Raw genomic sequence first — 25,747 nt, forward strand, 5'->3', positions numbered from 1 at the left:
CTACAGGGGAAGGATACAGTTAAAATCTGCAAAGGAAAGTGATATGTAGGACAGAGGCTGGGGGATCTAAACACAGAACATCTGGTCATTCTTTTCGTGTGGAATCCTGCATGACATTAACTCCTCCTGGCCAATCTGTGTGATGACAGTACTTACGGAAAGAATATTGCCTACTAGGGAAGACCACTCACAACTTTGGTATCCAGGGTTTTTACTGGGACTCTATCACATATTGTTAACATGGCTGACGTTTCGTCTCCAGCCCCTTCTGGAAATTTGGACTAATATCTCTGGAAGTTAAAACTGATATTATGTTGTCCCAAAGCTCCCATCATAAATCACATTGTTCAGTTTTCTGGTGGCCAAAGCCCCTAGGCAAACAAAGAAATACATATCAGGCAGGACATTCCAAGGGCTTAGAGATCACTCCCAGTAGCCAAGAGCAGAGCCAGACCTCTCCTTGGATAAAATTAATTCTTGACTACACATTTCATAATCAGTGTTTTAATTTTAAGGTTACCTTCATCATGGAAAGAAAAATCATATGTTCTTTCAGTAAGCTAATGACAAGGCTATAAGCTTTTTGAAGAAGCTGTCTTATACAGTGTTCTTTTCTTTGCTACTGTAGCTGCTTCATAAGTCTTTATTCCATGACTTAGTAAATAAGCAAGCATTTTCTTCAGTTTAGTGATTTCAGGTATCAGACATCAAGTGATAATTTTACCATGCTGGCCTTTCAGTGATGTTTAGAAGTGATGTTAAGGATCCTTATTTTATAGATGAGAAAACTGAAGCCTAGAGAGGCCAAAAGTCTCACAGCTAGCCATAGCTGGGTTAGAGCTTAAGTCTCTTGACCTCCTATTGAATGGTATTTTCATCACAGTCTACTTATTATGTTAAACAGAGAGAAATTGTGTAACTTCTATGTGAAAGGTATTAGTTTACTCGTGGGATAAAATTCTAACTAGTTCCAAAGGACTTTATAATCTTAGGGAGGGAAATAAAATGGATACATATGTTCAAAGCATAATGTAATAAGCTTTGTACAAAAAAAAGTGCAAATTGCTATGGGATGTCAAAGAGATTATTTGTCACTAGTTGGGACAATCAGACAAGGATGCTTAGAATTTAAATTTACAGTTGAATATTAAAGGGTATGTACAATTAAGATTGATCTTAAGATGTGGGAGGAAAGGCATTGCAGATGAGGGTGTAAAGCAAATAAAGGAAGAGACTGTTGAATCTACTGTATCTGAAGAGATCAGTCTTATGCTTAAAAAAAAAAAAGAACATGGATTTAGTCATTAGTAAGTAGTTAAAAGAATAATAGTCTCTTTCCTTCAGTTTGTTCTCATGGAAAAAATTGCTGAGACCCATATCCTTTCTTTTCAGCATTTTCTAAGATATGTCAGATCAAGTTTGTTAATGATTTTGTTTAAGAGTTCTGTATTTTTACTGATTTTTTGGGTTGGGGAGGCTACTGGTTCTATTAGAAAGATGTCAAAATTTACACTATGTGGATTTATTTCTTTTTTTAGGGTTTTGCTTTATTTGGAGAAAAAATATTTAGAATTATTATATTTTCAGTATAAATTGAGCCTTTTATTGTTTTTGAAATGTCCTATCTCTAGTAATACTGTTTGTCTCTTTTGCCAGATATTAATATGGCTACTCAAGCTCTCTTTTATCTAGCATTTGCATGATATGTCTTTCCCATCTCTTTGCTTTCAACTTTTCCATCCATATATTTAAGATGTATTTCTCATTAGCAGAATGTAACTGAGTTCTGTTTTTGAAATGCAGTCTGAGAATCTTAGTCTTTTAGTGAAGTATTTAGTCCATTTATATTTAATGAAATTACTGATTTGGTTTTAATTTATTGTTTTATTTGCTTTTTGTTTTTTCCTGCCTCTTTTATATATCATCTCTCTCATTTCTTGCCTTCTTTTGTTTGTTTTTTATTATTCCATTTCCCCCCAATGTTATCTTGGGAATTTACATTCTTTAACCATTCTTTTAGTGTTTTCCTAAAGATTACACTACTTATCTTCAAATTATTAAAGTCTAGTATAACTTTGTATTTTACTACTTCCTAGACAATGCCAGAATTTTACATTTTTTAGCAATTTTTCAGTTCTGTAATTTCTATTTATTCCTTTTTTATAGTTTCCAATTCTCTGCTGAAATTGTGTCTTATCTTTTAATTCATTGATCATATTAAGAAGCATAGTTATGTTAAAGTCTGTATCTGACATTTCCATTATATATATCCTTTTCTGAGTTTTTGTTCTTTTGTTCTCTTGGCTTTTAGTTAGGTAGTCTTGCCTCCTGTAAGTCTGGTTGTTTTTTGTTGTTGTTTTTAAGATTTTATTTTTAAGTAGTCTCTATATCTAACACAGGGCTTAAACTCACAACCCTGAGAGCTGCACACTCTACTGACTCAGCCAGCCAGGCTCCCCTGTCTGGTTGTTTTTGCTTCAGTGCCAGGCAGTGTAAATGAAAAAATTCAGAGATAATTCAAGGCCATATGTCTGAGCTGTCCAGTATGATAACTACTAGCTACATGTGGCTATTTACATTTAAATGATTTAAAATAAAATGTAAAAATTCAGATCCTTATTATACCAAACACATTTCAAATGCTCAACAGCCACATGTGGCTAATAGCTATCTTATCAGGGCAGATATAGAACATTTTCATCACTATAGGAAAGTTCTGTTGGATAGCACAGCTCTAGGTGATCTTATCTTTCATTAGAGAATTTACTTTTGCATATAGCCCTAGAGGCACTAGGAGTCCTGGCTCACCCTAATTCAGTTAAGTTTGGGGTGATTCTAAATTGGACGTCGGTGTTTATGAGAGGTAGTATACTTCTCATTTACTTTTCAATTGTAGAGTGTAGCCTTTAGAGGTCACAGTCTGAAGCCTGGAGGATTACCAGGGCTCCAGTGTTTTATCTCTTCAGACCTGTAAGTCTGTGGAAAGCTGTGTTCAGCTTCTCAGCCATGCCTCTGAATTGAGCAGATGCCTGTTGGAGAAAAGCAGGCTTAAATGCAGGAGTACCTCTCAAGCCTTCCCTTTTCCTTATCTTGGGACCTTGTAATTTTTCACTTCCTTCTTGGTTTTCTAACGTATTCAAACTGATTTTTCCTAAAAATATTTTTGTCCCCTGCTTTTTTAGTTGTTCTTATTGGGAAAGTTGTTTAAAACACAGTCCATCATAGCCAGAAGTAGAGCTCTTCTACTAACGATGTTTTAACCAAATACTTCAAACAAATATGCTTAACAACTAACATGCATAGAACATTTCCACCTACATGGCCCTATTTGATTCCAACTATAATCTTGTTATCAAGATATCCTTATTTCAGAGATAAGAAAATTTAGGTTCGTAAAGATACGAATAAAAACAGCTGGTAGTAGGAGAGCTGAGAATCAAACCCAGATTCTCTGATGCCAAGTCGTATGTATTTTGTTAGGCCTAGTGGCTGGCAGTAATAAGTATGCATAATGAATGATAGATACAACCATGAATACTAATCTTTCGTGTTGGTGCCTCAGGTCATTCTAAAGCCCCCTTTTTCCTTTAAAATGAATTCTAGAATAAGTCTCCCTCTTAATACTTTACAATACCTAGGCCCCTTAATATTTAGGATAATTAAAGGGAAGTTATCCTAAATATTATATACTACTTCTTTACTGATGAGTCTATATTTCCCATTGCTTTTTTAGTTTTCAATTGTGTAGCTTAATCTGAATTCCATTAATTATGTCTTTTTTCCTCCCCAAGATAACTGCTAAAATACCAAGCACAGCAGTTACTAGACCTGTAGCTACTGGATATGGGGTAGGTTTTCTTAAGCTAAAAATATTAAGGTGCTTTTTCTCATCCATAAGTTGACTTTAGGCACTTCTAAATAATTTTGGCTATCTTTTCAGTCCATGACCCAGGTATGTTTTCCATTTAGGATAGTTACAAACATTGTGAAAGTCTAATTTGATTAATAGCTTTTACTATTCTAGTCATTCTGATTGTAAATTTATCAGAAAATATTTTCTTATCATTTCTTATTTGTAAACCTTATGTTTATTGATTGACTTCCTTTCATTTTCTGTGTAATATTACCAAGTCTCGTGTATTCCATTCATATTTTATGTGGAGTTAAGTGTTATATAAATGTGATGATGTTTATAATTTTTTTAAACCTACCAATTAATACATGAAAAACATAAAGTTTGAAAAAAACTTCAGAAGCATATATTTGGGTCTTTTATTTGAGATCTTCAGAGGAAAGATGGTATATAAAAATCCATAAAGGAAAATTTTTAGGTCTTGCCCAAATTTGGATGTTAGCATACACGGAATAAAAGGGGAATGGGAGAAAAATGGAAGAATGAGGTGGAATAGCATTTCCTAGTCCTTATTATAATATTTCTTAGGGGTCAGAAAAATGGTTTTAGTACATGGCTAGAGGTCCAGGAAACTTGACTTTATACTGTTCCTTTAGATGAATAAGGAAAGCAGTCACACACATAATGTAAGTGTGTATCAAATGAAACATGCTCTTCTTAATCAGCCTAAGCATGTATTACTCATAAATTTGATTTTTTTTGGTGGTGTTTTAGAACAGGAGACTGCAAACCTTTTCCATGAAGAGCCAGGCAATTTAGGCTTTGCGGGTCAGATAGTCCCTATTGCAGTTACCAGCCTCTGTGTTTGTAGTGCGGAAGCCGCCGTAGACAGTGTGCAGACCAGTGGGGTGTAGCTGTATTTCAGGCTGAGGGTTGTGCTTCACGGAAGCTTGTTTTAGACTTTTATTGTTTAATCTTATATCTTCAGGTTATAAATGGAAAAAATTAAGTTTACTTGCCAATAGAATGAGGAAAAAAAGTTATGAAGGAAACTTTTATAACTTGGTTTTTATAAAATTAAATGTAGATATTTTTTTGAACCATTTTAATTTAGTTTTCTGTTTACTAGTCCAAGACATCCCTGGCATCATCGATGGGAAGACCAATGACAGGGGCTATTCAGGTATCTCTGTCATGTGCTTGTTCATTTTGGGCCTCTCTTGTGACTTAGAATATTCTTACCAACTTTTTTTATTACATTATTTTAAAATGTTAAAGAAAGTGTTTCTTACATAATGACCCGGATTCTTTAAATTATGGGCTAAAGGTTGGCCTATTCAAAATCTTTGGAGGTAAAATCTCTTTGGCTTTACTCAGGTCTCAAATGAAATCCCACTGGGGAGTGGACATAGGACTGATAATTGGCTTGTGTGGTAAATCTGGGTCCCATTTTTCCTATGCTATCACTTACAACAATTCCTGAAATTTCTCTCATAGGCATATAGGAGGCCAACAAAAGTAGAGGAGTAGCCAGCTGATAACCTGTATAACTTACATGAGATCCTACATAAAAACCCATGAGTATTTCTTTTCAAACTAGGAGTACGCCCAGTTAAAGCAAGGAATTGAAATGTTGTAGAGGAAAGGCAAAATAGAAACAGGACTGACATGGATAGGCAGAGGTGAGGAATAAGCAGGTAGTAATGAAAAAATCTGTTAAAAATTAAGACTACTTTAATGTATGTGCTTGTGCAGAACTACAAATAAGAGGTAAATCTTATTTAAGAATACTTTTTAAATGACTGTTTTTCTTTCAAGGATGGAGTTACTAGACCAATGACAGCAGTGAGAGCCGCTGGTTTTACCAAAGCAGCTGTAAGAGGTTTGTTATATTATCTCTTCTAATCATTTTTTTCAGGTATTTTCACTTTGTTATTTTCTGTGTCTAAATGTTATTACCGTTTTAAAGGAAACCTGACATACCGTTGATTGTAAGGTGTGTCATTCTTTAGGTACCATTAAGAAAGGAAAGGGGTAATGAAAATGTTCTGCATCTTAATTGGAAGAGTGGTTATACTGGCATGGGATTTGTCAAAATGTACTGAATTGTACATTAAAATATGTGCATTTTTTTTAAAAACTAAAAAGTGTATAAGTTATTTTATATAAGTTAGAGCTCAGTTAAAAAATTGTAGGTGAAAACAGTGCTTAAAGATGTAAGTTAAGTCATAATTTAAAAATGAAATTATTATGAAAAAATTAATGTATAGTATACCAACAAAGAAAATTAAGAACCCAATAGCAAGTCATTACTCACATGATTGATAATTTAGAGCTCACAAGAGGATAGATTACTGTAGGGGAGAAGTGAACACTGACAAGAGTTCGCTCATTTTTGTTTTCACATTTTATTCACATAGTTTTATGTATATAAAAAAATCTCGCCAATTTCTTGATACATAAAATACTTACATAGGCATAATAAAATGTCCTGGCCATTTAATAAATAGGTAACTTAAAGCATTTAATAAATAGGTATATTAAATAACTTGTGCAAGTTTTTATGCTTTCTTCAATTATGCTGTGTCACAAGTTCACTATGAACTCTTGAATTGTGTCTCAGGCTCTGCATTTGACCCCCTTGGTCAGTCAAGGGGCCCTGCTCCTCCTTTGGAAGCCAAAAATGAAGATAGGTATGTAAATCGTTATGCTGTTGTTTTGTTGTTGTTGCATATTTTTAATTTTTATTTTCCAAATACATAATTCTCAGTTATTTTAAAAGTTCTTGTCAGAAGCACCCCTATGTTTATGGCAGCATTGTTTTTAACAACCAAGATATGGAAGCAGCCCATAATCGTAGCTCTTAAACTCCGTATTTGGGCTGTTGAATAAATTACACAATTTCTCTTTTTCACTAACAAGGAGCCTCTACAGAAAATATGTTCACTTTATATCCTAGTTAATAACAACATGTTTGCTAATAAAAGTATGTTAGTTTATTTAAATAGCAGGTCATTTAGGATCCTTTCAGCTGCCAACAACAGAATACGTATCAGAAAAATACACACACAATAAGAACGTTTAGTGTGTAATAGGAAGTCTGGAGGAAGGGCATTTCTAGGTATGGTTAATTTCACTGCTCAGTAACATCACGCCTGGTTCAGCTTCTGTGTGATTCCCTTGGCCATTTTCAAGAGCTTGCCCATCCTATCATGCCTCAAGAGCCCCGAGAGTTCAAAATCTACATGTAGTTAATAATGCCTAGAGTCAGAAAGTTCCCAGTCTTGGATCCCTTTTAAAAAGCAAAGAAAATCTTCCCGGGAGTCCCCAACCCCAAGTAAACCTGTCTTCATTTCTCACTGGTCAGAAATGCATCACGTGCACATGACTGAACCAAACATTTGGTAAGAGAACAAGCCTCTTGTTGACTAGCTGAGATCCTGTATGCAAGGAGGAAGGCTGGTGGTAGGTTCTGGTGTGAGTAGGTATCTAGCAGTGTGCACGTAGAGTTCATTTTCCTGGCATTTAATAGGACAGGGTAGTTACTTTTAGTGTCTTCATACAGTTCTCTTACAGGTTTTTCACTTTAAATTTTTATTTTCATATTTTAGGCTAATAATCTATAAGCAACATTTATTAGACATTTATTAAGAGTGTTTCAGAATAGATAACAGAGTTCTGTACTTCGTTGTAACCTTTATAAAACCACATCTCTTATGCTCATTGCTCCGAATTTTGTAGATTTTTAGTAAACTAATAAAATTTGTATCCTACCTGACTAAATTTATTTTTATTTTTAATTTTTTTAATGTTCATTTATTCTTGAGAGAGACAGAGACAGAGCGTGAGGGGAGAGGCAGAGTGAGAGAGAGACACACAGAATCTGAAGCAGGCACAGGCTCTGAGCTGTCAGCACAGAGCCTGACGTGTTGTTCAAACTCACAAATTGTGAGATCATGACCTGAGTCAGACACTTAAGCAAGTGAGCCACCCAGGCGCTCTTACCTGACTGAATTTATAGTCAGATTCCACCAAAGAATATGCTTCTATAGACAAAGCTATACTATTAAACTTATTCCTGTATTTTTTTAAAGTCCATTTGCAGAGAATTAAGTGAACTACCGTGTATTTGGAAATATTCATAGTAAAATTTTATTTAGGTACTAATGTGCTTTCAGAGTATTGTGATATTTTGCTGGATGACAGTGGTAGCAAAATGACATTAGTGTTACTTTTGAAATTATTTGGGAGTACTGTGTTTGCTACAGTAGAGTCAGGATTTTTAAACTTCTTCCCATTGTTGGAAATATTCTCTAGAATTCCTATCTGGTAGTAGTCAATAATCATCATGATCATCATCTCTTTTATGGGGGCTTCAGTTTTCCTCACCTTAAGATAAAGTTTTCATTTGTCATAGGATCTGAAGAAAGGATCCACTTTCTTTTAGGGATGATACTGTAATCTCATGGGTCTTTGAATGACCTTATTTGGGTTTAAATCCTAGCTCTATAAACTAGCTGTGTGATTTTGGACATAATACTTAACTTTCTAAACCTCAGTTTCCTTCTCAGTAAAATGAGAATAATGATAGTATTTATATCAAATGTTATTGTGAGGATTCAATGACATAATTAGGGAAAAGCATCTGGTTTAGTGTTAAATTACTAACTACTGAGCTCAGTGTGTATTTTTATTAACTAAAATATGTTATTTTTGCTGTTATTATATAATTATTAAAAACTTTTCATTTGCTTTTTAACGCTATTTATACATTTATCTTATCTGTGACCTATTCTTATAAAAGCGCAAAATGGACAATGTTATAAGTACATTAAATTTTAGTTTATGTTATTAGTGCTTGAATGAATCAAAGTACACCTGCTTTTTCTTTAATAGTCCAGAAGAAAAGATTAGACAATTAGAGAAGAAAGTAAATGAATTGGTAGAAGAAAGCTGTATTGCCAACAGTTGTGGAGACTTAAAATTGGTAAGTTCATAAACTCCTAGGACTTGAGATGATGAAGTGTGCGTATGTATGTGTGTGTACTTTTATATATGCACAAATACAAGCACATGTACAGGTTTCCCCCACTCTCCGAAAGTAGAGCGAAACCTTTCATAAGTCGAAATGGCATCAAGGAAGCGATTGCCATTAATTTACACTGAAAATGGTTTGAGCTTTCCCAGGCCCCAAAACTAACCTCTCTTAGGCTTTTCTGATACCTGAGGACACATCTTGCCAACCGATGCACAGACTAAATCAAGGTCAAACACAGATGCTCACAGACAGGTCAGAGCTCTGGTGGCTTGATGCTGAGATGCCCAGGGTAGCTTCCTGAAGGGAGCGTGGGGGGGCTACTCTCGCTGCTGGGGGTCTGTATTGCCTCTGAAGGGTTTGGTGCGAAACGGACGTTGCTTCACTTCTTTTTTTCGTAAAAGCCAAAAGGCTCTTCAGGTTTCTTTTAGTTAGCAAAAACAGGTACTAATGTAGGTCTTTTGTTAACGCAGAATGGCGTCGTGCAACCTTTTGAAAAGCGGGGGATACCTGAACAGATAAACATGTTTGTCTTGCTGTTGACCGGCTTAGAGTTTTTACTGAAGCAGTTATTTTGAAAACGTAGGCAACTGCTTCATACATAAGCTCTGATGTCAGAAATAGTTGATTGATTTTGTAATTTGTGATATTGGTCATTTCAGTAGGAAACCAAATTCTAATGGATCAATTGATTGAAATTGGCAGCCTGATGGACGGTTGGATTAGACTCAGCCTGCCGAAAGGCATGGCTACCACGGTCCACATGCAGTACTGAGGGCTGTTTTCTTATTTAAAGCCTCACTACCCTAAAATATTTTTTCCTATGTAAACTGCTGCAAAATCATAGTTTGCTTTGCAGAATTCTAACTCTGTTTTTTTGTTTTTTTTAAATTAAATACTTTCTCTTAATTTGCTTTGTTCTCATTACTTTGATTGTCATACTATATAAATGTAATTTCTGTGACTTAGTTATTAGATTAATGAATACCATTAGAAAGAATTATTCATATAAAAGCTGTTTTTATTGCTCATAGAACCGGTACTTTTTTATCTAGCTCTAAAATAAAATCCCACGGTGAGTTAATCTGTCTGTGGTTGTCTCTAGGGGAAATTAACAAAAGGTTCTTAGCATTCTGAGCAGGATATAAAAGCCAGACTAAGCATCTGTTGTAATATTGAGTAGCATTTATTCTATTGCATGAGATGGGATTAAAATACCCAAAGTTTCAGGATTGGGAGGGAAAAGAAAGGAAATAGGTTGTCAAATCTAAATGGTGGTGGAAGGGATGGTGATAAAGAAACTTGACTTGGGGCTAATAAACTCTCCATTTTATCTGTCACATACTTCTTTGGAGGGCAGAAGGGAAGATACGTGACATTTTTATTATGGTGAGCTCCACTTTAAACAAATACTCTGGGTTCTTTTGTTTTCAAAAGAGTACAGCAGGGCCTCCTGGGAATCCCAGTTTCGTGCAGATACCTCCCAAATGCATAAAATACTCATAATGAATGCTTAAAGGAATTGACAAAGTATCAACTTGATTTCAGGCCTTAGAAAAGGCAAAAGATGCAGGAAGAAAGGAGAGAATCTTGGTGAGACAACGAGAACAAGTTACAACTCCAGAAAATATCAATTTGGATTTAACTTACTCGGTAAGTATGAGAAATACCTATTGAGTGAAATTATTTTGGCTAGGATTTGTAGATTCCAAAAGTCTTTTTCCTTTTGTCTTTAGGTTTTTTTTTTCCCCTGTGTTTTAAATCTTATTGGACCTCAGGTGCCCAGAGTTAGATTAATAATAATCTTTATGAAGTTCATGAGGCACTCTTACTCTTGTCTTAGGTTTGTGCAAAGATCTTTTTTTTTATTTATTTAGTTAATTAGTTGTTTTTAGTAACTTAGTACCCACAGGCTTACCACCCAATGACTCTATTTCTGGAAGATTGCTAATATTTATGCTCTGTGTATTGTGTGGTTATTTTAATGAGATTTTAATGTGGACTTTTGGTCTATGATTCTTAAGAACTTCCAACTAGGCAAATAATACAATGTTCTGTGAGGGTAGTGAAAAACAACAAAAACTAATTTCTTACAAGATTAAAAAAAAATTTTTTTTAATGTTTATTTTTTGAGAGAGAGCGAGAGAGAGAATGTGAATGGGGGAGGGGCAGGGAGCGAGAGAGAGAGAGAGAGAGAGAGAGAGAGAGAGAGAGACACAGAATCTGAAGCAAGCTCCAGACTCTGGGCTGTCAGCACAGAGCCTGATGCGGGGCTCGAACCCACGAACCGTGAGATCATGACCTGAGCCAAAGTCAGATGCTTAACTGACTGAGCCACCCAGGTGCCCCAAGATTTTTTTAATTCTTAAAAGACTTCCTTGATGTTTATACCACTATTTTAAAAGGGTGTATTTTTAGTGGGAAAAATGTTCATTTGCCAAACATATGAAAAAAAAGGACATTTGAAACTGAATAAGAATTTTTAGATGTTCGTTCTTGATAGCTAATATTTTTAAATTTCATGAAATCTTTAGTGATTTTTTTTACCTGTGGGAAAATAATTTTGTATAACTTAGTGACTTAAATTATAATTTTGCATACAGAGAAATACTTTTTACAGTTTTGCATATAAAGAAGTGCACAAACGAAGGTTTAAGATATTTCCACATAATGTTTAATTTTTATTTACGAAGAAAATTTGGGTCAATACCTTGCTTATTCTCTTTATTACCAGCAACATTAACAATACATGTTTATTCTTTGTAGGTCTTCCTGAGATTAATGGATGGCAAATACTACCTAAATTAGAAAGAATACTTAGAAAATTAAGGTGCAGTTTGGAGGACAGCTATGCTTATCTTAATGTTCTCGTTCATTTGGAATGCAAGATATTTCTCTGTATGCTTTACTTCCTCACTAGTGGAGTATCTTGATATAGGCATCTAGTTTTGTTAGGTATAGGATGTTAATCTCAAAAGATTATAGGCAAAAGGGCCTAAAATGGTCATTATGTGTCTTTTTGCCTTGTTTTTTTCCTTAGGTTCTTTTCAACTTGGCCAGTCAATATTCAGCGAATGAAATGTATGCTGAAGCACTAAATACATACCAAGTTATAGTGAAAAATAAGATGTTTAGCAATGCAGGTGGGTGTGTATAGTCAGTTTGCCCAATAAATATAGTTCTTTTTCTTTTGAGTTTGTCGAAGTAATTTCTGCACCCAACATGGGGCTCAAACTCACAACCTCGAGATCAAAAGTCATGTGCTGCACTGACTGAGCCAGTCAGGCACCCCAAATACAGTTTTTTTGTAGTGTTAATTTACATTTCCCCACTTTATGTTTCCTTATATAATCTATGCTCTAAACAAATTTGTGTTTATAAAGAAGTGTCCTACTTAAAGATACTACTTATATGAAAATCTACATAATCTACATAAATACAAATGAAGAAATACAGTTGGTATGAGATAGATTGCCTAATAGTAAACAAAAAATATATTCTGTCATCACAGGTAGAATGAGCCAGGGCAATCCCATCAAACATGCTTTCACTTATAAATTTATCCCCAAGAGACTATAGTTTAGTAGCATATATGTGTAATTTTTTGGTAGTTGTATTAAAGTTATCAGAATATCAGAATATCGTTTTCTTTAATATATTAAAATGTGTGTGGCATTAGTGAGTTTAATTTTAAAATCCCACTTTTTACAAAATAACACAATTCCAGTTTTACAATGTAAATCACTTGTTCTCCAGCCATATTTTCAGGGCTCCATCTGTCTTAAGTTCCATTTCCTCACAGAAGATTGGTGTGTAGGTATACGAAAATAGTGTAACTATTTTAAAGTGAGAATTTTAGGTAGTGTCTGAAGCTTCATAACTTGAGAAAAACTTCAAAGAACATGAATTAAGGTCATCTTAAATAGAGAAAAAATTAAGAAAATAGAATATTATATATTCATTATTTTTTTAATTAGGAAGATTGAAAGTGAATATGGGAAATATTTATTTAAAGCAAAGAAATTATTCCAAAGCCATTAAATTCTACCGAATGGCACTAGATCAAATTCCAAGCGTCCATAAAGAAATGAGGTAAGTTTACATAGTGATGACTTGGTGAAATTTAAGTGTTATTTTCAGAAACAAGATAACTCTAATGACCTGTTGTCAGTGGGTTGAATATTTTGAGGTGTTTGTACATGTGAGGTGTTAGATTTATGTTGTATCTGTAGTATTTTGGTCTATTCCCCTTCTGACTACTTGCACATATTTGTGTAATGACAAGTTAAAGGTTAAAGATATAATATGTAATCAACTGAAATAAAACTGAGCTAATTGGCCTATATAGTGGGTAACCCAGCAGGCCATTAGCAGCAAATAAGTCACTGCCAACACAGAATCAAAACACTGCTTTAGAATATAATAGACTTTAGAATGTTTTAATTTCTAAAAGGCTAGAAATTAAGACCACCATATATTTTGCTGTAGATTGCAAATGAAACAATGAAAGGAAGAGATTGCATTTGAATCTTAGAAGAGGGGATAGAGGGAGGAAGCTGAGATATATTCTATTCCTACCATATTTCAAGAGCAGAAACAGTAAATTACCTTATGGTCTGGTAATAACCTTGAGAACATAGAAAGTTTTCAGGATATTTACCAGTCATAATTGTCCCTAGGCGCTTAGTACAGTTCCTCTGTGAAAGTTAATTAATTTATTTTTTTTTTTAATTTTTTTTTCAACGTTTATTTATTTTTGGGACAGAGAGAGACAGAGCATGAATGGGGGAGGGGCAGAGAGAGAGGGAGACACAGAATCAGAAACAGGCTCCAGGCTCTGAGCCATCAGCCCAGAGCCCGACGCGGGGCTCGAACTCCCGGACCGCAAGATCGTGACCTGGCGGAAGTCGGACGCTTAACCGACTGCGCCACCCAGGCGCCCCTGTGAAAGTTAATTTCTTTGTAAATGCCACCTTTAATGATTATTTGTTTCTGAACAGTGCATCATTATCATTGGGAAATATCTAGCTTCTAGGACACAATGCCCTTAGGCACTTTTAACACAGGTGAGCCCAAGACTTTGAGCATTGTAGGATAGCTTATGTCAAGTGCTTAATTATCAATAATCAAGAGGTGCTGTAGTAACTAAGTTAAGGAACTGATGGTAAGAACAAGAGCGCTCAAGAAAGGTGTACTTGTGACAGGTTATTTAAGTGAGGAAGAGAAAAAGGGTAATACTCCAGACAAAGGGAAAATCGAGAAGATTCAAGGAAATAACAGTATTCATGATCTGATCAGAATAAGTGAATTTAGTTGAAACAGAGATATGATGTTGAGGAGTAGTTAGAAATAAGATGGGATTGGGGCGCCTGGGTGGCGCAGTCGGTTAAGCGTCCGACTTCGGCTCAGGTCGTGATCTCGCAGTCCGTGAGTTCGAGCCCCGCGTCAGGCTCTGGGCTGATGGCTCAGAGCCTGGAGCCTGTTTCCGATTCTGTGTCTCCCTCTCTCTCTGCCCCTCCCCCGTTCATGCTCTGTCTCTCTCTGTCCCAAAAATAAAAATAAACGTTGAAAAAAAAATATTAAAAAAATAAAATAAAAAAAAAAGAAGTAAGATGGGATTACATTCATTCTAATGGCTATAACTTCAAAAGACTGACAAGTTTTGAAGAGGATGTAGAGAAATTGGAAACCTCATACATTGGGGTATATAAAATAGTACAGCCAGTTTGGAAAATAAGTATGGAATTTCTTAAAAAGTTGAACACAGATTTACCAGTGGACCAGTAATTCAACTTCCAGGTATATATCCAAGAGAAATGAAAACATGCTGTTACAAAGGATTGTATGTGAATGTTCATAGCATTATTCCTAATAGCCCAAAAGTGGAAACAGTCAAATGTCTGCCAAGTAGGCAATGGGTATATAAAATGTGGTGTATTCGTATTATGGAATACTATTTGCAAATATAAAAGGAATGGAGAACTGATAGATGCTAAGAATGGAGGAACCTTCAAAAGATTATGCTAATTAAAAGAAGCCAGGTATAAAATACTGTATATTGTATGACCCCCATTTATATGCAATGTTTAGAAAAGGCAAATCCAGAGAGAGAGGAAGTAGGTTAATGATTGCCTAGGGCAGGAAGTGAGAATGGGGAGTGGCTGCTAATGAGCACAGATTCTCTTTTTAGGATAATGGGGATGAGTTAATATATTCACAGCTGTGTAGATACGGCAGCAGTCACCGAATTGTATAGTTAAAACAAGTGAACTTAGGTAAGTTAAACTTCAGTAAAGCTTTAACAAAACAAAGCAAAAATGGGAAAGAAAAGGATACTATCTGTGGAGTGTCTTGACTACTGTACTAAACACATTGGACTTTTAAACTCATCCATGTTTCTTTTTCTTTAGGATTAAAATCATGCAGAACATTGGTGTTACATTTATTAAAACTGGTCAATATTCAGATGCCATTAATTCATTTGAGCACATAATGAGTCTGGCACCAAATCTGAAGGCAGGCTTCAACCTGATTCTTAGTTACTTTGCTGTTGGAGATCGAGACAAAATGAAGAAGGCGTTCCAAAAATTGATTGCGGTTCCATTAGAAATTGATGAAGATGATAAATATATCTCACCAAGTGTGAGTATGAAGATAACTGCTGTGTAACTAGCTGTTAGTTGTCCGTGCTTTTCTGTTTCCAGAAATGAGAGTTAGATGGATGACTTTTTAGGTTTCTCCTAGCCCTATATTAATGTGTTTTAATTAATCAAATTTAATTAATGTGCTTTTTACCAGTTTCATTTGTTACTTAAGTTAAATGGTTGAGAATGGGACTCTGTTGAAATAGGGCTAGAGATTATGGTTAAAACTGACTTTACAATTTTATTGAAAAAAGGGAAAATCTTATAAAAATATGATTAGATGTCATTCCTTAAGTATAATATCTTGACCAAGGAACCCCTAAATCCTTGTTTTTTTTACTATTTTTTTTCAGTCATTTATGAACAGAGGAAGCTCAAACTATACTAAATATGTCACAAATGAAAAGAAGTAGTTCCTTATCCTTATGCATAGGGTAGAGCATAATAAAAAATTCCTATTTTCAAAGACCTGAGGAAATATTATATAATGTTAAGTGAAAAACCAAATGAAAAAAAAAAATATGCACACACCCATACATGAACACAAACTGAAAGGAAATACACCAAAATAGAAACAGTAGTTTCCAGGGAGTGAGATGATTTTTCTTAATGTTTTTAAAATATTTTCCAGAGTTTTACATATAAATTATTGGTATGCTGCCATATTATTTTCTATTAAACCAAACAGTATGAAATTGCCTGTATTTATAGATCAAAAATAAGAGAATAATGCCAATTTCATAAATTGAATTAATAGATTTGTTAATAGATTGTAAGGGTATTACCGCCTAGCTGTTGGCTGCACCATACAATACTTAACTCTTCTTATGCCTCAGTTCTTTATATACAATACAGGAATTTATAATAACCTACTTCATAGGGTTGTGAGGATTAAGTGAGATAATGCAAGTGAAATGCTTAAAACAGTACCTGGAACATAGCATGTGCTATGTAAACATTAATTATATATATTGTTTTTATTGAGAAGAAATTTATGTTGTGAAAAAATCTATTTTTAATAAAGAGTAGAGATATGGATTACTAAGTAATTTGATGATCATTAAATCATTTACATTTGAGTTTAGAATTTATAATATCCCACAGCTTCTGTGTACTTGGTCCTGTTCTGTCTGGCCTGACCTTTTATCAGCTGCTCAGAATCTGTTAGTTCAAGGAGAATGTGATAGATAATCAGGAATAAGAAAAGTTCTACTTTACATAAGGGAAAACAGTTTAGAAAGATTAATTTACTCTACTAACTAACTTAGTGGTGTGGTTGATTAGAAATCCAAGCTCTTAGGGGCACCTGGGTGGCTCAGTCGGTTCAGCTCTTAGGGGCACCTGGGTGGCTCATGTCCGACTTCGGCTCGGGTCATGATCTCACGGTTCGTGAGTTCAAGCCCCGCCTCGGGCTTGTGCTGATAGCTCGGAGCCTGGAGCCTGCTTCGGATTCTGTGTCTCCCTCTTTCTCTTGCCCCTTCCCCGCTCATGGTCTGTCTCTCTCTGTCTCTCAAAAATGAATACACATTAAAAAAAAAATTAAAAAAAAAAAAAAAAAGAAATCCAAGTTCTCAGTATTTGCTTCTGAATTAATCACTTTTTTCCCAATTTTATTTTCCCAGGATGATCCACATACTAACTTAGTAATTGAAGCTATAAAAAATGATCATCTAAGGCAAATGGAACGTGAACGGTAATATTTTGCACACTTTAGTAACATAGGTTTAATTTTTATGAGTTAAATATACATTCTGATTATTTCTCTCAAGACTTGTTATATTCAGTATATTAAATAGTGCTATTGTTTCACCAATTCTGTACATTACTAGATTCTCTTTTCTCCTAAGTAATCACAGTCCTCAGGCTGACCCCAGTTATTCTTACCCAGTTACTCTTACTATTTTCTTGTAATTCACTTCTCCTCTGCATTTGATGCAGTGTTGCAACTTTGTTTATACTACTTTTCTTTAAAAAATTGTATCTTTATGTATTTTTGTCCAGCTTCCCAATTAAATTTCAACTCCCAAAGACAAAATTGTACTTTTTTCTTCTTCCTCCAGTATGGTACCTAGACTCTGCCAACTATGGTTTGAAAGTTCTAATATGTATTGAACATGCAACAGGTATATTAGAAGTATATCACACAATAGAGAGCCTTTAATTTTTTAAATTGTGGTAAAATACACATAGCATAAAATTTACCATCTTAATCATGATGCATAAGAAAGACTTCATGGTTTGGTAGTGTTAAATGCATTCACGTTTTATAACCAGTCTTCAGAACTCGTGTGTGTAGGTATTGGGTCATATGCTAAATCTGTTTTTTAATTTTTTAAATTATTTTTATTTATTTATTTGTAATTCCAGTGTAATTAATGTTATATTAGTTTCAGGTGTACAATATAGCGATTCAACAATCCTGTGCATTCCTCAGTGCTCACCACGATAAGTGTGCTCTTAATCCCCTTCACTTATTTCACCCCAGAACTCTTTGTATCTTCGTAATCTGCATCTCTACCCATTGAACAACATTTCTCCAGGTCCTGCCCCCAGCACCAAACACCCACCGTTCTCCTTTCTGTTACTATGAATTTGCTTTATTTTCCTCATGTAAATGAAATTATAGTACACTTATAATGTCTACAAGGTCCTTCCATGTTGTAGCATGTGATAGGATTTCCTTCTTTTATAAGGCTGAATAAGATTTCATCATATGCGTGGAAGGTCCTTAATTTTTAGAAATTAGTTTAATTAAAAGAATTTTTTTTATGTTTTTATTTTATTTTTAAGAGAGAGAGACAGAACATGAGGAGGCTAAGGGGCAGAGAGAAAGGGAGACACAGAATCCGAAGCAGGCTCCAGCCTCTGAGCTGTCACCACAGAGTCCGACGCGGGACTCAAACTCACCAACTGTGAGATCATGACCTGAGCCAAAGTCGGACACTCAACCGACTGAGCCACCCAGGCACCCCAGAAATTAGTTTAACTTTAAAAATTAGTTTAGGGGTGCCTGGGTGGCTCAGTTGGTTAAGCGTCTGTCCGACTCCTGATTTCAGCTCAGGTCACGATCTCACAGTTTGTTGAGATTGAGCTCCATATCAGGCTCTGCACTGACAGTACAGCTGCATGGAAGTCTTTTTCTCCCTCTCTCTGCACCTCCCCCTCTCACACATGTATTCTCTCTCTCTCTCCCTCTCTCTCTCTCACTCTCGAACTTAAAACATTAGTTTAGCATTAAAAATAACTGACTTCTTCTGGGAAGATGAGTAGACATAGTTTTCCCTGTTATTCCCACTAAATACAAATGAAAACCTTGGAAATAATGTATAAAATACAAGAAGAAAGGTGGAGAGAAGAGGGCAGATCAGCAAAGGACCTCAGGACCTGAGGAACAACATGGCAGTGAGTCCCCTCATCTTTCCCAGACTTGTATGCGAAGAAATTGCCAGTTAGAAAACATCAGTGTGTATATTTTTAAAAACAAACAAAAAGCCCCAAGAAAAGCCCAATTTTCTAGCCAGAGGACAAGGAAAGGAATAGTCTATCGAGACTGAAAACTTTTAGACAAATACTGCGCACACAAACTACGGCCCTACTCCTGTGCCTGCCAACAAAAGTCAAGTGGGAGCCTGGCTTCCCACTCTGAAAAGGCTGTAAGGAGACACTCCATATCCCAAAAGACCAGGTAGGGAGCCAGGACTTTAATCTCCACAGACCCTTAATGAGTCCCAGCAGTCTTTGGGTTCAGCAGATAGCACATGGGGAGCCTGGAATTCTACTCCATCAGAGTAATGAAGCACTCCTTCCCCTCTCTCTGGTATTGGAGAAAATGGTGGAGAATCAAAACTTTCATCATCACTCAGTGGTAACAAGGCCACCCCACTATGGTGTCAATAGGGACCGTGGTAGAAGCAGGAACTCCTACCCCATCCAGCAGAAACAAGGACTTCTTCCTGCCTCGAGTATCAAAAAAGGCCGTGTGGGGAAACCTGGACATCTATTATCTGGCACTCATAAGGTGGTCTCTCTTCTCCCTCTGCTAGAGCAGTGTCAAGAAAGCAGCTAAAACAGACTTAAATAAAAATTCAGAGTATTATGATGTAGAAATATCCAAGCTTTTTTTTAATGTTTTAATTTTTGAGAGAGACCGAGAGTGTGAGTAGGGGAGAGGCAGAGAGAGACAGAGGATCTGAAGCGGGCTTCGCACTGACAGCAGAGAGCCTGATGTGGGGCTCGAACTCACAAAGCACAAGATCGTAACTTGAGCCAAAGTTGGACACTTACCTGACTGAGCCACCCATGCGCTCCATGTAATGTCCAAGTTTTGATCAAGAATCACTCATCATAAGGAAGTAGGATGATTTCAAACCAAATGAATGAAAAATCTAATCAATAGATGCCAATGTTATTAGGACAAAGATGTTAGAATTATCTGACAAAGCAAACGTGATACAAATGCTTCAGCAAGCAACTATGAGCATGCTTAAAGCAAATTTAAAAGTAAAAACCCTCAGAAAAGAAGTCTCTGCAAATATAAAGAAGCACCAAATGGAAAATTTTAACTTTTTTGAAAAATACAATAATTCAAATAAAAAGCCTAGTGGATGGGCTCCACAGGAAAATAAAAGGGAAATGGAAAGATTCAGTGAACTGGAAGATGAAAAATGGAAATTACCCAGTCTGAACAACAGAGAGAAAATAGACTAAAAACCAGAAATGAAGAGAGCCTAAGTGATATCTGGGACTATACCAAAAGACCTGTCATTCGCATTATCTGTGTCTTGGATGGAGAGGAGAAAGAGATTGGGCTAAAGAAATAGTGGCTGATAAAATTCCCCAAATTTGACGAGAGAAATAAATATACAATACAAAAAAATGATTAATACCAAAAAGAGTAAACCCAAGGAAATCCATGTGAAGATACATTATGATTAAACTTCTGAAAATTAAAGATAAAAAGGCTTGAAAGAAGACAAAGAAAAACAACACATAAGGGAAAGCAATTAGAATGATAGTGGAAAAGCCTTAAATTAATACTCTAAGCTGTCAGATTAATAAACTAGAAAAAGAAAAGCAAAATCAGCCAAAGGAAGAAATAATAACAGAAATCATTAACATTGAAAAAAAGAAATATCAATGAAACACAGAGCTGATTCTTTGAATAGATCAATAAAATTGAGAAACTTACAGCAAAACTGACAAAAAATAGAGAAGACACAAATTACCAGTATCAGGAACAAAACAGGATCTATCTCTACAGACTTAGCAGACATCAAAAAAGATAATAAGGGAATACTACAAGCAACCCTGTACCCATAAAGTTGACAGCTTGGACAGAATGGGACCACTCTCTGGAAAAACACAAATGACCACAACTCACCTAATGTGATTTAATTTGTAATTTTGAAACACCCCAAAAAGAGATCTCCAGGCCCATATGGTTTTACTAGGGAGTTCTAGGAATTAACATCAGTTCCATACAGTTTATTCCGGAAGATAGTTCATTTTATGGGGCTAGTATTCCCCTGATACCAAAATAAGACAAAAAAAAAAAGAAACAACAGATCTAAAAAACAATGAGTATAATAAAGGATATCAACAGAATAGAGGACAAAACCACATCATCATCTCAGTTTAAACCAAAGAAAAAGATCAAGTTGGATTTATTCCTGGGCTACAGGGCTGGTTCAATATTTGCAAATCAATCAATGTGATATACCACATTAATAAAAGAAAGGATAAGAACCATATGATCCTCTCAGTAGATGCAGAAAAAGCATTTGACAAAATACAGCATCCATTCTGGATAAAAACCCTCAAGAAGGTAGGGATAGAAGGAATATATCTCAACATTCTAAAGCCTATATATGAAAGACCCTCAGATAATATCCTCAGTAGGGAAGAACTGATAGCTTTCCCCCTCAGGTCAGAAACACAACAAGGATGTCTGCTGTCACCACTGTTGTTCAACATAGTCCTGGAAGTCCTAGCCTCGGCAATCAGACAACAAAAAGAAAAGGCATACAAATCGGCAAGAAAGAAGTCAAACTTTCACTCTTGACAGATGACATGATACTCTATGTGGAAAACCCAAAAGACTCCTAGAATTGAGACATGAATTCAGCAAAATTGCAGAATATAAAGTCAACGTACGAAAATCAGTTGCATTTCTGTACACCAATAATGAAGCAGCAGAAAGAGAAACCAAGGAATCGATCCCATTTACAATTGCACCAAAAGCCATAGAATACCTAGGAATAAACCTAACCAAAGAGGTAAAAGATCTGCACGCTAAAAACTATAGAAAGCTTGTATAAGAAATTAAAGAAGACACAAAGAAATGGAGAAACATCCCATGCCCATGGATTGGAAGAACAAATATTGTTAAATTGTCTATACTACCAAATGCAATCTACACATTCAATGCAATCCCTGTCACAGAAACACCAGCATTCTTCACGTAGCTAGAACAAACCTAAAATTTGTATGGAACCAAAAAAGACACCAAATAGCCAAAGTTATGTTGAAAAAGAAAACGCAAACTGGAGGCATCACAATTCTGGACTTCAAATTGCATTACACACCTGTAATCATCAAGACAGTATGATACTGGCACAAAAACAGATGCATATAGGTCAGTGGAACAGAATAGAGAACCCAGAAATGGACCACAATGTATGGCCAATTAATCTTTGACAAAGCAGGAAAGAATATCCAGTGGAGTATCTTCAGCAAATGATGTTGGGAAAACTGGACAGCGACCTGCAGAAGAATGAATCTGGACCACTTTCTTGCACCATAGACAAAAATAAATTTAAAATGGATGAAAGACCTAAATGTGACACAGGAAACCATCAAAATCCTACTACAGGAGAAAACAAGGCAACAACCTCTTTGACTTTGGCTGCAGCAACTTCTACTAGACCTGTCTCTGGAGGCGAGGGAAAATGAACTACTGGGACCTCATCAAGATAAAAAGCTTCTGGAGGCGCCTGGGTGGCTCATTCAGTTAAACATCCGACTCTTGGTTTCTGCTCAGGTCATGATCTCACAGTTGTGAGATCAAGCCTTACATCGGATGCTGTGCTGACAGCACTGAGCCTGCTTGGGATTCTCTCTCTGTCTTTCTCTCTGCCTCTCCTCCACATGTGTACAAACTCTCTCTCTCTTCAAATAAATTTTTAAAAAGTTAAAAAAGCTTCTGCACAGTGAAGGAAACCAACAAAACTAAAAGGCAACTGACGGAATGGGAGAAGATATCAGCAAGAATATGGGAGAAGATATTAGACACACCAGATACAGGGTTAGTATCAAAAATCTATAAAGAACTTACCAAACTCAACACCCAAAAAACAAATAATCCTGTCAAGAAATGAACCAAAGACACGAATGAACACTTTACCAAAGAAGACGTCCAGATGGCTAACAAACACATGAAAAGATACTCAAGATCATTCATCATCAGGGAAACACAAATCAAAACCCCAATGAGATGCCACCTCACACCTGTGAGAATGGCTAAAATTAACTCAGGAAATAACAGATGTTGGTGAGGATGCAGAGAAAGGGGAACACTTTTGTGCTGTTGGTGGGAATGCAAATTGGTGCAGCTACTCTGGAAAACAGTATGGAGGGTCCTCAAAAAATGTGAAGTAGAACTGCCCCTTAGGGTAGCAATTGCACTACTAGGCATTTATCTAAAGGATACAGAAATGCTGATTTGAAGGGGCACCTGCACCCCAGTGTTTATAGCAGTGCTATCAACAATTAGCCAAATTATGGAAAGAACCCAATGTTTATCGACTGAAGAACGGATAAAGAAGATAAAAAATGAAATCTTGCCATTTGCAGCAATGTGGATGGAACTAGAGTGTATTATGCCAAGCAAAATAAGTCAGTCAGAGAAAGACAAATACGATTTCATTCGTGTGGAATTTAGGAAATAAAACAGGTAAACATAGGTGAAGGGAAGGAAAAATAAAAACAGAGGAGCGCCTGGGTGGCTCAGTCGGTTGAGCATCCGACTCTTGATTTCCACTCGGGTTATGATCTCATGGCTTGTGAGTTCAAGCCCCTCATTGGGAATCCCTGCTTGGGATTCTCTCCTCCCTCTTGCTGCCCGTCCCCTGCTTGTGCATGTGCTCTCGCTCTCTCGCTCTCTCAAAAGAAATAAACTTAAAAAAAAAAACACAGAAGGAGGCAAACCTTTAGAGACTCTTAAAAACAAACTGAGGGTTGCTAGAGGGTGGGGGGGGCTGGGCTAAATGGGTGATGGGCATTAAGGAGGACACTTGTTTGGATGAGTACTGGGTGTCGTACGTAAGTGATGAATCACTAAATTCTACTCCTGAAACCAATACTACACGGTATGTTAACTAACTTGAATTTAAATAAATAAATTTTAAAAATGTTTTTGATAAAATCTAGTGTGCTTTGATGCTAAACAAACAAAACAAACCTCAAGAGGCCAGTAGTAGAAAGGAAGTTCCTCAATCTGATAAAGGACATTTATGAAGAACCCACAGTTTGACATAATATTTAATGGTGAAAGACTAAATGCTTTCCCCCTTAGATCAGAAACAAGATAAGGAAACAGAAACAAGATATTATTCACTCTTACCAATTCTATTCAACATTGCACTAGGGGTTCTAACTATGGAAATTAGGCAAGGAAATGAAGTAAGAGACATCCAGATTGGAAAGAAAAGTAAAACTATGTCTGTTAAGAGACCGCATGATCTTATACATGGAGTATCCTACATAAAATTTTAGAATCCACTAAAAAACAATTACAACTAGTAGGTTCAGCAAGCTTGCAGAGTGAGAGATCAAAATATAAGCATCAATACTATATTGATGTACTATATACTACCAGTGAAGTATCCAAAATTAAACTCGTCATTGCATTTACAGTAGCATAAAAGATAATTAGGAATAATATTAACAATGAAATGTAAAATTTATACTCTGAAAACTATAAGACTTGTTGAAGGATATGCTAGGTCAATGGGAAGACCTCCCATTTTTGTGGGTAGGCACTTAATGTTATGATGGCAGTCCTCCCCAAATTACTTTATAGATGCAGTGTAATCCATATCAAAATCCGAGCATTGGTTTTTAGAAAGTGACAAGTTGATCCTAAAACTCATATGGAAATATAACGGATCCAAACCAGCCAAACAGGTTGAAAAATGAAGAGCCAAGTTGGAGGGCTTATACTACAAAGCTACCCCAATCAAGCGTGGTAGTACTTTATGCTAGTTAGCGTAAAGATAGACATAGAAATCAGGATAGAATTGAGAGTCCAGAAATAAGCTCTTGTATTTATAATTAACAAAAGTGCCAGGACAATTCGATGGGGGAAAAGATAGTCTTTTCAATGAAAGGTGCTGGGACAATTGAATATCCTCATGGGAGAGAATGAAGTTGTGCCTCTCGCACACCATACACAAAAATTACTTTAAAATAGATCATAGACCTAACTATAAGAGCTAGAACTGTGAGGAAAAAACAAGTAATTATTATTGATCTTGTGTTAGGCAGTGACTTCTTAGATACGACACCAAAAGCACACCAAAAGGAAAAAAAATAGGTAAATTGGACTTCATCACAGTTAAAACTTTTGTTCTTCAATGGACACCATCAAGAAAGTGAAAGCCCACTGAATGGGAGAAAATTTTTGCAAACCATGTATCCAAGAAGGGACTTATTTCTCCAATATAAAAAGAACTCTTCTAACTCAATAATAAAAAGGCCAATAACCCAGTTAAAAACATACAAAGGATCTGAGTAGACATTTCTTCAAACTAGGTATGCAAATGCCCAGTAAGCACTTGAAAAGATGTGTTAACTTCTATACTTAGGAAAATGCAATTCAAAACCTCAACCAGGTACCAATTCATACCCACTTGTATGACTAATCAAAAGACAGATAATAGCACATGTTGGTGAGGATGTGGAGAAATCGAAATCTTGCATGCTGGTGGCAGGAATGTAAAATGCTACAGCCGCTTTGGAAAACAGTTTGGAAGTTCCTGCAAAGGTTCTTCAGCAAAAGTTCCTCATACTTAACCCAACAGTTTCTCTTCTTAGGTGATTAGAGCATACATTCACACAGTAACTTCACACAAATGTTCATAGAAGCAGCATTTATAATATCCAAAAAGTAGAAACAACCCAATGTCCACAACTGTTAAATAGATAAAGAATATATAG

General features: G+C 35.8%; 1 protein-coding gene across 2 annotated transcripts in view; it reads left to right on the plus strand.

The window, feature by feature from the left end:
* The window catches only part of IFT88 (intraflagellar transport 88), a 133,212-nt gene that overhangs the window by 20,839 nt on the left and 86,626 nt on the right, over nucleotides 1-25,747 (plus strand). Inside the window, exons 4-13 of one of the 2 annotated variants that reach the window (XM_047077521.1) lie at nucleotides 3,792-3,848; nucleotides 4,983-5,036; nucleotides 5,672-5,735; nucleotides 6,477-6,546; nucleotides 8,750-8,840; nucleotides 10,437-10,541; nucleotides 11,929-12,031; nucleotides 12,866-12,980; nucleotides 15,299-15,530; nucleotides 17,155-17,225. In XM_047077521.1, the coding sequence (XP_046933477.1) occupies nucleotides 3,792-3,848; nucleotides 4,983-5,036; nucleotides 5,672-5,735; nucleotides 6,477-6,546; nucleotides 8,750-8,840; nucleotides 10,437-10,541; nucleotides 11,929-12,031; nucleotides 12,866-12,980; nucleotides 15,299-15,530; nucleotides 17,155-17,225 (962 nt within the window). The remainder of the gene's footprint in view (nucleotides 1-3,791; nucleotides 3,849-4,982; nucleotides 5,037-5,671; nucleotides 5,736-6,476; nucleotides 6,547-8,749; nucleotides 8,841-10,436; nucleotides 10,542-11,928; nucleotides 12,032-12,865; nucleotides 12,981-15,298; nucleotides 15,531-17,154; nucleotides 17,226-25,747) is intronic. The other variant, XM_047077527.1, reaches the window with a different exon arrangement.

This window comes from Lynx rufus, unplaced genomic scaffold (genome assembly GCF_022079265.1).
Source record: "Lynx rufus isolate CCGP_SWC_20201006 ecotype Redwood Valley unplaced genomic scaffold, mLynRuf1.p SCAF_1, whole genome shotgun sequence".
NCBI classification, from domain to species: Eukaryota; Metazoa; Chordata; class Mammalia; order Carnivora; family Felidae; genus Lynx; species Lynx rufus.